This window comes from Pleurodeles waltl, chromosome 3_1 (genome assembly GCF_031143425.1).
Source record: "Pleurodeles waltl isolate 20211129_DDA chromosome 3_1, aPleWal1.hap1.20221129, whole genome shotgun sequence".
NCBI classification, from domain to species: Eukaryota; Metazoa; Chordata; class Amphibia; order Caudata; family Salamandridae; genus Pleurodeles; species Pleurodeles waltl.
Genome location: NC_090440.1, coordinates 1072277187 through 1072292478, shown reverse-complemented (window position 1 = coordinate 1072292478; position 15292 = coordinate 1072277187). Strand labels below are relative to the sequence as shown.

The 15292-nt window shown below is 53.4% G+C and overlaps 1 protein-coding gene across 2 annotated transcripts in view; it reads right to left on the bottom strand.

The window, feature by feature from the left end:
* The window catches only part of LOC138284978 (nicotinamide N-methyltransferase-like), a 121685-nt gene extending 107564 nt beyond the window's left edge, over nucleotides 1-14121 (bottom strand). The window contains exon 1 of one of the 2 annotated variants that reach the window (XM_069224351.1): nucleotides 13930-14121. In XM_069224351.1, coding sequence (XP_069080452.1) covers nucleotides 13930-14083 — 154 coding nt within the window. In that variant the 5' untranslated portion in view covers nucleotides 14084-14121. The remainder of the gene's footprint in view (nucleotides 1-13929) is intronic. The other variant, XM_069224350.1, reaches the window with a different exon arrangement.
* Between the last annotated feature and the right edge of the window lie 1171 nt (nucleotides 14122-15292).

Sequence of the window (15292 nt, the reverse complement as noted above, 5' to 3'; positions counted from 1 at the left end):
CCCCATGGCACCCCAAAGACACCCCCGCTTCTCAGACGAAGAACTCAGGGTCATGGTGGAGGAAATCGTTCGGGTAGAGCCCCAGCTGTTCGGCACACAGGTCCAATACACCAGCATTGCCCGGAGGACGGAGCTATGGCAGAGGATTGTCGACAGGGTCAACGCTGTGGGACAGCACCCCAGAAATCGGGAAGACATCAGGAAGCGATGGAACGACCTACGGGGGAAGGTGCGTTCCATGGTATCCAGGCACAACATCGCCGTGCAGAAGACTGGCGGAGGACCCCCACCTCAACCCCCACAATTTACAACATGGGAGGAGGAAGTCTTGAACATCCTGCATCCTGACGGCCTCGCAGGAGTCGGCGGAGGAATGGATACTGGTAAGTTGAAGCTTCACTACTGCTTCCCCCCCACCTGCATGCCAAATCATACCCCAACCCTCACCCCCATCCTCGAACCCCACCCTCACCCCCACCCCCATCCTCACCCCCACCCTCACCCCCACCACCATCCTCACCCCCACCACCATCCTCACCCCCACCCCCAGCACACCTATTCCCTGCCAATGTCTCACCATCACAACCCACACATCCCAAAACCTAGGCCTGCATGCGTCCACTAAGCATGGACACCCATCACCAAAGCATGCCCAATGCATATACACATCCCCCCCACAAGCCACCCTCACCAAAGCCCCCACACACGAATGCCAGCACTTGGGGACACGGGAACCCACAGATACACCCATATGCCACACATTGAAACTATAACCATACCTCTATACCCCTGCAGGACCCGACCGTCAACACACCGCCGCGGAGGGCCCAGAATTCTCCACACCCCCCACCCAAGAGGCCGTCAGCGATGACAGCAGCTCTGTCGACCTGGACACCGATGACCAGCCCGGACCATCGGGGACCTCTGGACAGTCGGTTCCCCTCACACAGGCCCAGGCCACTACAGACCCAAACCCCTCTGGGAACACCAGCACAGCTCCCACCCAGCGGGCCCATGCCTCTGTCTCCAGTGCGCGTCAATCTGCGGTGTGTCTACCACTACAGGGCACCCAGGATAACCCACCACCCCAACAACAACAGGGACCTGGGGGCAGTGGTAGTGGGCACACCGGCCAGGGGGCAGAGGCCCAGGGAAACAGGGCAACTCGGAGGGCAGCTGTGCGACAGGGGGGGGACGGGCCCAGGGAACCCACTCTCCACGAGGCCCTCACCACCATCATGGGAGCATACAACCGCTCCCAGGAGACGATGGCGACGGTACTGGCCCGGTTCCAGGAGATCCAGGTACTGCAGGAGGAACACTATCGGGGGTACAGGGAGGACATCAGAGCCCTCACCTCCACCCTGGTTACCATGGTAGGGCTGCTGCAGGACCTCGTCAACACCAGGACGGACACTCAACAACACCCAAGGGCCCCTGCCACTAGCCTGGACCAAGAACAGCCAACCACCTCCGATGGCGCTAGTGGACAGGAGGCCCCCGCACAGCAGCAGCCCACCAGACCCCCACCTCCTGCAGGAGAAGAACCACCCCGCAAGAGGGCCCTGAGATCTCGCAAGAAGACAGAGTAGGATGTCAAGACCCCCGCCAGCAATGGATACCACCTGATGTCATCCCACTGTCCCACATTGTCACCCTGTCCATCCTTGAACTGCCCATGCTCCATCTCTCCACAGGCCTCTGGACAATGCACCTGTGTGACTGTTACCCTGGACTCTGCCATGGACATTCCTTCACCATAGCCCCCACCCACTTGAAACCACCCATCCCATTTTGAGCACTTAAATAAACACCTATTTTGCACAAAACTATCTGGAGTCTGGCTGTGATTTCAATATATTGTAATTGACATGACAGTGCAAATATGTCCTTGTACATAGTGAAGTCAACAAACAGCTGCCACAAAGCTGTAGTCCATGGGGAAACGAAGCACAGGACTCGTAGTGGGGACCCCAGATCTGAAATAGGGAGGGAAAAGCCACAACTCAGTCATCATACACTGGGGCAAATAGACAGGCAGCAGAGATGCAGGAGAGTAGTTCAGATTTACTAAATTATCTTTGAATTGTTACCTGTGTCCTATTGGAAGTACTGTTCAATGATTCTGTCCCTGTTGTCTGTTTCAGCCCCGTCGTCTTCCTCCTCGTCACTCTCCTCAGGTTCCACCGCTGCCACAACACCACCGTCTCGACCATCTTCCTGCAGGAAAGGCACCTGGCGGCGCAAAGCCAGGTTGTGAAGCATGCAGCAGGCCACGATGATGTGACACACCTTCTTAGGTGAGTACATTAGGGATCCACCTGTCATATGCAGGCACCGAAACCTGGCCTTTAGGAGGCCAAAGGTGCGTTCGATCACCCTCCTAGTACGCCCATGGGCCTCATTGTACCGTTCCTCTGCCCTGGTCCGGGGATTCCTTACTGGGGTCAGTAGCCACGACAGGTTGGGGTACCCAGAGTCCCCCAATAGCCATACACGGTGTCTCTCTAGCTGTTCCATCACGTAAGGGATGCTGCTATTCCTCAGGATGTAGGCGTCATGCACTGACCCTGGGAATTTGGCATTTACATGCGAGATGTACTGGTCAGCCAAACACACCACCTGGATGTTCATTGAATGGTAACTTTTTCTGTTCCTGTACACCTGCTCCCTGTCTCTTGGGGGAACCAAAGCCACATGGGTCCCATCAATGGCACCAATGATGTTGGGAATATGTCCAAGGGCATAGAAATCACCCTTCACTGTAGCCAATTCGCCCACCTCAGGGAAAATGATGTAGCTCCTCACGTATTTCATCAGGGCAGACAACACTCTGGATAACACCTTCGAAAACATGGGCTGAGACATCCCAGAAGCAATTCCCACTGTTGTCTGAAATGAACCACTTGCCAAGAAATGGAGTACTGACATGACCTGCACCAGAGGGGGAATCCCTGTGGGTTGGCGGATGGGGGACATCAGGTCGGGCTCCAGCTGGGCACACAGTTCATGTATAGTGGCACGGTTAAGACGGTAGGTCAGGATAATGTGGCGTTCTTCCATTGTCGACAGGTCCACCAGCGGTCGGTACACGGGAGGATTCATCCGTCTCCTCGCCAAACCCAGCGGACGGTGCCTAGGAAGGACAACATGGAGCACACAGTCAAGCAACCCACAGGTACGTAGTCACAGCTAGCACAGTAAACGATTCTCTATGCAGTGAATGGCGTGTCTGAGTGGCTATGCAAGGCCTAGGCCTGTGTGACGTAGTTGAAATTGAGCCATGTGGGCCCTGGAAATGGCGGCTGCCTGACCTGTGAAGTGTGACAATGGGATGTGAGGTCAATGCGCTGGCGTGGCACACCGCGGCGGTGACCGCCATTTTCTATCTACTTATCCACTTGCGACTTGAACTTTCACAGGAGAGGACCTATACTGCAAGTGTTGCTGTGACCTCGGTCTGGAAGGGACAATGGCTGCTGCGCCTGGGGAAAGGGCCCCTGCCTTCACTGGAGAGGAGTTGGAGAAACTTGTGGATGGGGTCCTCCCCCAGTATGCGCTACTCTACGGTCCTCCAGACCAACAAGTGAGTTTAATTCAATCTGGGTTTGGGGCCACTGGCTGGCTTGGGGGCCTGGCGGGGGGCCTGGCGGGGGCATGGCGGGGGGCATGGCGGGGAGCATGGCAGAGATGGGGGGGCATGTTGGGGCTGGCGGGGGGCCTGGCGGGGATGGGGGGGCATGTTGGGGCTGGCGGGGGGCCTGGCGGGGATGGGGGGCATGTTGGGGCTGTCGGGGGCCTGGCGGGGGGCCTGGCGGGGATGGGGGGCATGTTGGGGCTGGCGGGGGGCCTGGCGGGGATGGGGGGGCATGTTGGGGCTGGCGGGGATGGGGGGCATGTTGGGGCTGGCGGGGGGCCTGGCGGGGATGGGGGGCATGTTGGGCCTGGCGGGGGGCATGGCGGGGGGCATGGCGGGGGGCATGGCGGGGATGGGGGGGCATGTTGGGGCTGGCGGGGGGCCTGGCGGGGATGGGGGGCATGTTGGGGCTGGCGGGGGGCCTGGCGGGGATGGGGGGCATGTTGGGCCTGGCGGGGGGCATGGCGGGGTGCATGGCGGGGGGCATGGCGGGGATGGGGGGGCATGTTGGGGCTGGCGGGGGGCCTGGCGGGGATGGGGGGCATGTTGGGCCTGGCGGGGGGCATGGCGGGGGGCATGGCGGGGATGGGGGGGAATGTTGGGGCTGGCGGGGGGCCTGGCGGGGATGGGGGGCATTGGGCCACTGGCAAGGAAAATGCAGACAAACTTGAACGTGGTATTTCTCCCTCCCTGTACGTGTCACATAGGTCCGCGCCCATGAGAAGATCGGGATTTGGCGTGCCATCGCCAAGGAAGTCCGGACCCTGGGGGTCCACCATCGACGGGGCACCCACTGCCGCAAGAGGTGGGAGGACATCCACCGCGGGACCAAGAAGACCGCCGAGTCTCTGCTGGGGATGGCCTCCCAACGTAGGCGGGGTGCCTGCCGTCAACTGACCCCCCTGATGTTCCGGATCCTGGCGGTGGCCTACCCTGATTTGGATGGGCGCGTGAGGGCAGCACAGCAGACACAAGGGGGTGAGTACAAGCATTATCTACTCTGTTGTCGCGCAGTGGAGGTGTCTGGGTGGGGGAGGAGGGCTGTGGGTCCCCCTAGGCCAGTGCGATATCTGTAGGCTGGGCACCCCCGTAAGCCCCTGTGTCCCCAGCCACCACCCTCAGTAGTTTGTCAGTACAGCCATCCCTGGGCCGTGTCATCCATGGGTGCAGTTGTCAACTCTAGGCGTGTAGGGCATGTTCCACGGAATGCGTAGCGGACCCCAAGTGCGCAACTTAGTGCAGGGGGCATCTGTGTCTGTCATGTCCGCTAACTGTACCGGAGATCCATGTACTCAATATCCCTTTATTTCTCTCTCCCCCCCCCTTTTTGTTTGTCTTTCTGTGCTTGTGTGCATCAGCATCATCAGGCGGAGGAGAAGTGGCATCGGGGCAGGAGGGAGCTGCATCTCACATGGCCCAGGAGGGCCATGCCACAGAGTCAGACTGGACCAGTGAGACGGAGGGCGAGGGGAGCTCCACAACGGGGACGACTGGACCCTGCAGCGACACGGACACGTCCTCGGAAGGGAGCTCCCTTGCGGGGGTGGCACCATCCGTGCCCCCCGCCATTACAGGTACAGCCGCCACCCAGCGCACCATCTCCGCCCTCCCAGCAGCCCCTCAGCGTTCGCCCCGTGCCCGCTCTGCCAGGAAGCCGGGCATCTCCTTCGCCCCAGGCACCTCAGGCCCTGCCCCTGTTACCCCCGCTGCCCTCAGTGAGGAGGTCATTGACCTCCTCCGAACGCTCATTGTTGGGCAGACTACCCTTTTGAATGCCATCCAGGGGGTGGAGAGGGAGGTTCATCGCAGCAATGCGTACCTGGAGGGCATTCATTCGGGTCAGGCTGCCCATCAGCGATCGTTCCAGGCTCTGGCCTCAGCACTGACGGCAGCCATTGTCCCTGTCTCCTGCCTCCCTCTACTAACTCCCTCCTCCCAGTCTCCTGTTCCTCTGCCTGTCCCACCCACACCATCAGACCAGCCTGCACACACCTCAACACCCAAGAGAAGCTCATCCAAACATAAGCACCACAGATCACGCAGACATTCACACACGCAACATTCCGATGCAGACATGCCAACAGTCACTACAACCTCTGTGACCCCCACCTCCTCGTCTCCCTCCTCCCTCCCTGTGACGTCTACACTCACATCTCCATTCACCTCACCATCAGCCAGTGTTTCCATCACCAGCACACCCTCCACTCCAGTCCGCACACGTGCAGTCACCACCCCCACTGCCATTTACACGTCCCCTGTGTCCTCTCCCACTGTGTCTGTCACCCCCTCTTCCACACCACACAAACGCAGCCACCCACCCACCCAACAGCCATCCACCTCACGACAGCCTATCCCTCCTGCACCTGCACCCAAAGACAGCAAATGTGACTCACCTACAACCACATCCTCTCCCTCCACTCCCATTCCCACTGTACCTACCACTCTCCATTGTCCCAAGAAACTCTTCCTCGCCACTGCTAACTTCTTTCCTGACCCTGAGCCCCCCCCCTCCTTCTCGTCGGGGTAAGAAGAGCACCTCAGCCACCACCAGCCCTGCAGCCCCCTTGGCAAGGGTGCAGGGGTATTGGAGCCCACCAGCCCGCATGTCTGGATCTTCGCCCAGCAGCAAGGGGACAGCCAGCCCACCCCCTGGGAAGAGGAGCAGAAGGCGGAAGGGGCGCCGCAGGAGCCCGGCTTCTACATCCCCCCCGGACACCACCCAGAGACAGTCACCAGCCACAGCTCCAAAGGGAGGAAAGGGCCACAGACTCCCGACTAAGGAGGGCAAGGGCAGCAAGTCGGAGAGGTCAGGCAGCAGGCCTGCTGCCCAGGAGGAGCCCACCACCCCCAAAGCCGCTGCCCAGGGAGGACCCAGCCCAGCTGGCCAGGAGGGCCCCACCACCCACAGCCCAGGTGGGCATTGAAGGAGCACCATCCCCGCTGCCCAGGAGGGCACCACCAGGCAATGAGCAGTTGGCCATAGACCGGCCGCCGTCTCAAGAACCGCTGAACTGGGCCCCGCCGTCTCAAGAACCGCTGAACTGGGCCCCGCCGTCTCAAGCACCGCTCCGCTGGGCCCCGCCGTCTCAAGAACCGCTGAACTGGGCCCCGCCGTCTCAAGCACCGCTCCGCTGGGCCCCGCCGTCTCAAGAACCGCTGAACTGGGCCCCGCCGTCTCAAGCACCGCTGAACTGGGCCCCGCCGTCTCAAGCACCGCTCCGCTGGGCCCCGCCGTCTCAAGCACCGCTGAACTGGGCCCCGCCGTCTCAAGCACCGCTGAACTGGGCCCCGCCGTCTCAAGAACCGCTGAACTGGGCCCCGCCGTCTCAAGCACCGCTCCGCTGGGCCCCTCCGTCTCAACCACCGCTGAACTGGGCCCCGCCGTCTCAAGAACCGCTGAACTGGGCCCCGCCGTCTCAAGAACCCCTGAACTGGGCCCGCCGTCTCAAGCACCGCTGAACTGGGCCCCGCCGTCTCAAGAACCGCTGAACTGGGCCCCGCCGTCTCAAGCACCGCTGAACTGGGCCCCGCCGTCTCAAGCACCGCTGAACTGGGCCCCGCCGTCTCAAGAACCGCTGAACTGGGCCCCGCCGTCTCAAGCACCGCTCCGCTGGGCCCCTCCGTCTCAAGCACCGCTGAACTGGGCCCCGCCGTCTCAAGAACCGCTGAACTGGGCCCCGCCGTCTCAAGAACCGCTGAACTGGGCCCCGCCGTCTCAAGCACCGCTGAACTGGGCCCCGCCGTCTCAAGAACCGCTGAACTGGGCCCCGCCGTCTCAAGCACCGCTCTGCTGGGCCCCGCCGTCTCAAGAACCGCTGAACTGGGCCCCGCCGTCTCAAGCACCGCTCCGCTGGGCCCCGCCGTCTCAAGAACCGCTGAACTGGGCCCCGCCGTCTCAAGCACCGCTCCGCTGGGCCCCGCCGTCTCAAGCACCGCTGAACTGGGCCCTTCAAGGCAAGAGGCGCTGAACTGGGCCCTTCAAGGCAAGAAGCGCTGAACTGGGCCCTTCCAGGCAAGAACCGCTGGCCCTTTGGCAGACGTGGCAGGGCAGGATCTATCTCGGGCAGGGCTGCAGGATGTCCTCTGGCCAACATGCCTCCTCCAGTGGCAGTGGGGTCTGTTATGGACTGTTTGGACTGTGGCTTTGCACTCCCCAGGATGGCCCAGTGGGCAGGCCACCCACTGTATGGACTGTATGGACTGTGGCTTTGCACTCCCCAGGATGGCCCAGTGGGCAGGCCACCCACTGTATGGACTGTATGGACTGTGGCTTTGCACTCCCCAGGATGGGCCAGTGGTCATGGAGTCCCCTCGTGGATCTGGCGTCGTGTACTCAAGTGGCTGAGGTGCCCCCCCTTCCCTTCCCCCTGAGGTGCCTGTCCTATTTTCTTTCTGATGCCCCTGCAGTGTTCTCTCCGTGGAGTTCTTGTCGTGGGACTGGGCCTTGCCCCTTTGCACAGGACCCCTGTGGTCCACGGACAGTGGTTGGACTATATTTAGTAGCTGTATATATTTTGTACATAGTTTATTTATTTATTGGGATTACTGGTGTCCATATTTCAATATATCTGCCTGTTTATGATCTCTTCTTTTGGTCTTTGCATTATTTCGGGGGGGGGGGGTTTGTGGGTTGTGACAGTGATCTGTGGGAATGCATTGATGTGTGTGTTGTAGTGGGTATGGGTGGGTGGGTGTGTGCAGGTAATCTTTTCCCTCCCCTGTGTCGTAGGTGCAGTACTCACCGATGTCTTCCGCGCCGCCGGGCGTGCTCCTGGTATATGAGCAGGTATAGGAGTGCGGGGATGACCTGCAACTTGGGTTCCATACTGCCGGAATCTCGCGTGGAGTGCGTAGAGGTGAGCGTTTTCCCGTTCGTAGTCTGTTTCCGCCGTGTTTTTATCGGCGGTGCTCCCGCCCCGGAAAAGGTGGCGGATTGGTGGGTCGTGATAGGGTGGGCGGTACATTGTCTGCCGCCTGGCTGTTGGCGGTGACCGCCGCGCTGTTTGTTTGTTCCGCCGTGGCGGGCGGAGTGTTAATGCGGCGGGCTGTGTTGGCGGTTCCCGCCAGGGTCAGAATTGCATATTTTGGACCGCCGGCCTGTTGGCGGCTTGGCCGCCGCATTATCACCGACCGCCAGGGTCAGAATGAGGGCCTAAGTATCTTTGTTCATCTTTTTTTACAGTTCAATGCGTTTATTATGCAGAAAGCATAGCATTTTAGGAGCAGTAGTCACACTGACAATCAGATTTGTAAAAGGATAGTACAGGACTTGAGTGGCTTTGTCCTGGTGACATAGACTCGCACAATACCGTTGAAGGTCAACTCCTAAAATTATCTAGCTTTTAGTTTTAGGGTGTTGTGTCAGAGAAACAGACAAGTGTGGCCTTAGATGCTAACAGTTTATCGCTTGCCTTTGGTATTTTCTGGCAGGGCAGTATGTTTTTCAATTCAACCTTAACAAAAATGTACATTTATTCAATTTCACAAATTATTTATGTATGTGTCTGCTTTTGGTAAGTGATGCACTGCTTCCTTTCAAGCAGTTCAAACTGGTGGTGGCTACAGGGGGTGCTGTTTTATTTTCTGATTGTTTTGGCATTATAAAAAAGGATTAATCTGTCACAAAGAATTATCTCTGTACTCTTGTCACTATGTTCCCATCTCTTGGTGTGCACTTTCCAATCCAACTGAATGAGTAGGATGCAGGCATTTGGGTGTTTCCCGTCCCACTTACTGAGGCTACCTGCACTGCAGGCACTTGCTGAACACTCTTAACAATCCATGTGGTGTAATTCACACCCACAGCCCTTTAATATGGGACCAGCAGGAACATGTGAATATACACCGTCCATCTGTGAATTTTCAATATTTTCAATTAATGGTTTCACACTTTTGGAATCGTTTGAACTTTCTTGCTTTCTCTAGTGGTTATTTATATATATTTTCATCCTGTAACCTATCTAAACTCTTTGGTGCATATAGGTACCTAAATTTTAAGTTTTACCTGGAGTCATTCTTAGTCTGGTCTGCAGTGATTCCAAGTGATCCATTGGCAGGGAAGTAGCGTGTTGGTCACTCAGTGTACCTTTTTGTTTTCTAGTGCGTGCAGTACTTTAACCTTACCTACAGACAGATTTATGTGTCTCTGAACACATATTGTGAACAATTTAATACATACAGGGGGTCATTCTAAGTCTGGCGGGCGGCAGAGGCCGCCCGCCAGACTTCCCCCACCAAAATACCGCTCCGCGGTCGAAAGACCGCTGAGGGTATTTTGGGATTTGCCCTGGGCTGGCGGGCGACCGCCAAAAGGCCGCCCGCCAGCCCAGGGCAAATCAACCTTCCCACGAGGACGCCGGCTCAGAATTGAGCCGGCGGAGTGGGAAGGTGCGACGGGTGCAGTGGCACCCGTCGCGTATTTCAGTGTCTGCAAAGCAGACACTGAAATACAAAGTGGGGCCCTCTCACGGGGGCCCCTGCAGTGCCCATGCCATTGGCATGGGCACTGCAGGGGCCCCCAGGGGCCCCGCGGCACCCCCTACCGCCATCCTGTTCCTGGCGGGAGACCCGCCAGGAACAGGATGGCGGTAGGGGGTGTCAGAATCCGCCGCCATGGAGGATTCTGTAGGGCAGCGGAAAACCGGCGGGAGACCGCCGGTTTTCCTAGTCTGACCGCGGCCGAACCGCCGCGGTCAGAATGCCCTGCTGGGCACCGCCGGTCTGTCGGCGGTGCTCCCGCCGACCCTGGCCCCGGCGGTCTGAGACCGCCGGGGTCAGAATGACCCCCACAGTGTTCAGTCCCTTACTTATGATTGGATGGTTTTCTTCTTACTTTAGCCTTCACTACTTTATTAGAGTATATGTGTTGCCTTCCTTTACCTGCAGTTTTTCATCTTACTCCTCCCACCTTTGTAAAGCTCTGTGTAGAAGTGCACAAAATACCCTCTCTAGCAAACTCAAACTATGCAAATATAATTCTCATCAGTATATAGGGTCAAGTTCTTCCATCACAGGAGAACTGCTTGCCTCGGCCCTGTGATCACAGTAATCAGACTCTTTTTCTCCATTTCGGCTACGGCAGCGCTACAGAGCAGAATAAGGAAACTCACTGCATTGATTCATTTTATTCTGGCCATGTTAGGCCCTGTTGCACATCACTCCCCTCCACTCCGTTCTCCCTACCTGGGCATTTCAGCAGCAGAGAGGGGTGCTACGTCCTTCTGTCATCTCCCTCCTTACAGTGTTTTTAGTTAAGCCTGGGAGGAATTTCAATTACACCAGAGTAATCAAAGTAATTTTGATACTTTAGCATTTTTAGATGCAAGGGCGCATTTTGCACTAAGAAACTAACCACTAACTGTCAGGTGTAGGGTGGAGGAATTCTTACCCCTAGTAGATATTTAGCGAGGTCAAGCAACTGCTTGAGCTTGCTATTCATGTTCTGTAGCATTTTGCTATTTCTTAGTCAAAATGCAACTTCGTATTCATTTTGAATGTGATGGGGCATTATTGCACTAAGAAATAATTTCAAAATAAAGAATTATTCTCCTTGTATAATTCTGCGTCATGTTATAGAATATTTGAGTAATTCTGCGTGATTACGCTACACAGGATTACAAGAATTATGTCCACCTCATATTTAATTGAAGAACTCGAAATGTAGACCTATGTAGTTACTTCGTATCATACTTGCACCTCCCCTTTGTGGGAAAATTCCTTTGAAAGCAACACAAAAAAAAGATTAGCAAAGGCAGTAGCTTGGCCTTTAAGAGCCAGAAAAATATTCCCATTGCATGCCCAGCTGTCACTTCACAGAGACCAGCCCTAGAGTTTCCAGTCACAATACGTTAATATGTTTTCCACAGAGACAATTGCCACAATGGCAGCACCTGTTCATATAAACTATGTATGTCCCTTTTAGTGTTCTTTATCAAAATGTATCTGAATAAAAGGTATTTGTTAGAAATGGTCTCTAGTTGGTAGTGGTTTGCACCCTGTCCAAGTAGAGACCATCACTCTATTCAAGGTAAGGGAGACACACAGCTAAAATAACCCTGCTCACCGCCTTGGTAGCTTGGCTCAAGCAGTCAGGCTTATCTCGGAGGCAATGTGTAAAGTATTTGTACACACACACATACACACAGTAACACAGTGAAAGCACCAAAAAAGTACTCCTCACCAGTTTAGAAAAATAGTTAATATTTATCTGAGTAAAACAGCACCAAACAACAAAAATCCAATATACACAGGTACACATATACATTTTTAAATAATGAATCTTTGTATAGTGCTTAGGAACACAATAACTCCAACTGGGGTTATGGTGACATCTTGACAGAGCCGTTCCCAACAGTCTGATTCCACGTTCCAGGGAGTGCAGAATGGTCTCAGAGCTGCATGGACTCCAGGTGCAGTACCTTGGAAAATGATGAGAAAACAAAGATGGGAGTCAGGGAGGTGAGGTGTCGCTGGAGCTGGTGCATCGTCGGTTCCTCACTGCTACCATGGAGGTGAGATGTTGGTTCCTTACTGCTAGGCATGGGAGGTGAAGCGTTGGTTCCTTACGGTTGCAGGGAGGTGATACCGCATCAATGGTAAGATGTTAATTCCTTACGACAAGGTGGGGTTGATGAGTCTAGCAGTTCAAGACGCGAGGTGTCGACTTTGAGGTGTCACAATCACACTACTGGGCAACAGGTGCTGCGGTGGAGTCAGAGTCAGCTGTCCCGGATGTCAGTGACACAGTGCTTTGGACTCACCCTGTGGTGGGACTTCAGAGGTGCTGCAGCAGAGGTGGGGCTGTGGTATCAGTTTCAGTTGTTGCACTCAGTGGGGACCACGGCTCTGGTGCAGGCAGCGCACAAAGTCAGACAGTGGCGCTGGTTCCAAAATCGCTCTGGCATCAATGTGCTTAGTATCTTCTTACTTGCACCAGAGCTCACTTCCAAGGGACCAGGAACTTGATTTGGCACCACTTGGCAAGTCAGGACTCTGTGCAAGAGAGCCCAGGCACTGCCTTTTAAATACATTCCACTCTGCCTATGAGGATGCCTTGAGCCTACCTTAGGGGTTATTTACAGGTGACAAAAAATGTTAGGTTGTGGCCTGGCAAGTAGGTGCCCTTGCCAGGTTGACACTACAGTTTAAACCTGCACACACAGGCACTACAATGGCAGGCCTGAGAAATGTTTGCAGGGCTACTCGTGGGTGGCGCAATCAGTGCTGCAGGCCCAGTAGTAGTCTACTTGATTTGATTTTCAGTCACTGGGCACCCCAGGTGCAATGTATTAGGGACCTAATAGTAAATCACATATGCTAATCATGGAGAAACCAATACATTTTAGACCGAGATCATATGCACTTTAGCACTCGTTAGCAGTGGTAAAGTGCCTAGAGTCCTAAGGCTAACTATCATGTGGCATGTAGGAAAACTGTAAGGGGTTCCTCACTAATTCATAACCCCCAGTGCATTTCTTCAGTGCAATTATATGAATTAGCAGTTATGATTCTATATTGTGCACGTTTTCTATTTCTTTTATCCTGTTGAAGACTGGCTAATACCCCCAAACAGTGCTCTAAATCATATAGGGGGTTATTCTAACTTTGGAGGAGGTGTTAATCCGTCCCAAAAGTGACGGAAAAGTGACGGATTTACCACCAGCCGTATTACGAGTCCATTATATCCTATGGAACTCGTAATACGGCTGGTGGTATATCCGTCACTTTACCGTCACTTTTGGGACGGATTAACACTCCTCCAAAGTTAGAATAACCCCCATATTTTTTAAAGGTCAAATACATCATAATCTGATTGTGTTTTGCGCTAATATGCTCTAAGATTCTTTGATTCAGCACCGATTTTTATTCATCTAAAACCCGACGACCCATCCCCCAAGTGAAAAACAATACGTTATTGCAAATATGGACACAGCGTTATGAGACTTCCAAACATTTGGGCATATGAGGTAATCGATTTGAATGCATAGTCACACGATAAATTCCATTTGGCAATCTCATGTATTATTGTATGGCACAATCATTATAAATTACTGTATTCAATCTGGCTGCATGGACCACATATTTCTGGGTGTTAACCAGAGAGTAAGCAAAGCTCCTGTTAAAAAATTAAGAGTGCGTCTAATTACGACAAGGGAAGGATGAAACTTGAAGAAATAAGAATGGTTAGTGAAAGAAAATAAAACAGAAATAATTAAATAAAACTTCACATTTACGTGTACAAATTCACCTGCTAACATAACAATGCAATTCAACGTAGTCATTTTTCTACTTACCTGATGAGAAGGTTTTATGTAGATTTTCGATTGCAAAGGTACAAGAGGGATTTTTGGTATATTCTTCAGAGTTTGGATTGTAGTAATATTGAAAAAAACTCTCTGTATCAAAATCATTTTGATATAAATCTTTTAAATCGGACACAGATTCCATAGCTGGGACAAAATGGGGGTAATTTGTATATCATATAGTGCCTTTTATAGTGATGGACCCAAAATGCTTTGCCAAACGTGTGATATTCATGGTGAAAGCCAAATTTAACTAATGAAACCACTCAATTCACAACGCTTCTGCTCTTTGAATAACACGAGGCTAGCCAACAAATCCAGCTACAGCTCCAATCACGAGTTGGGGAACGTCTTGTAGTTACCAATATCACATTATATGACCAGTATCAAATTGAGGGCATGTCTTGAACCTTATTTTACACATAGCATCCTGTTAGATACTGAAACATGATTGTGTAACTTTTTGGCAACACAGTCTAGATATGGATCACGTGGGTGGGACAGCATTCATCTTTGTTCTCCTGTATTCAGTTCATCTCATAAACTGTGTGGATGCAGATAGGGAGGGCTGGTGATGGAACCAGGACCCCCCACACACACCCACATCACACAAGGGAGTGCTCTGACGCATACATACATTTTCTAATCATGTCAGATTACACCCGGGCCGTAATCTGGAGAGTTTTCAGTGGTCACAGGCTCTAATGCTGTTAGAATATACGACGAACTGATTGCAAATGTTCCAAACTAAACAGGCAGAAACAAAAACAAGCGTCCCAATGTTGTCTCAGAAGTTCTGTCCTGCCAATTATTGGCCATCTGGCACTCTGTTTTCAGGGTATCCCTTTCAGCGGCAGAAGTCAGTCTCTTGGTCAAGAATGATGTGATTCATGAAAAGAACAGATTTCAACATCTTGTGACTGTGAGACTTTGACGCTTCCTGTAACCGTATTTCGTACAATTACTTAATCAAATGTCTCAAGGCAGAAGTTCTTAACCACTTAACTTGCGTGGACCTCCAATGATTCATTTTTAATTACTTTATTAATTTGAATGTAGTCATTTGAAAATGCAATTTTGTACAAAAGGTGCGGACCCCCTGAGTAGGCTTCGCAGACCCCCAGGCGTTCTAGGGCCAAAGTTGAAGAACCATTGTCTTAAGGTATACCCAAAAGATTTATCTTTTATTCAGAGGATACCAGGTATGATTAAAATCTTGAGCTGAAATGTCAGTTGAAAACAATGCTTTATACATCCACATAATTTCACCTATGATTTTCGGGCACAGTTGGGTCAAAGTGACATCAAGTGAGGTTTGTGAAAAAACATGATTATCGGAATGATCATAGTTCTG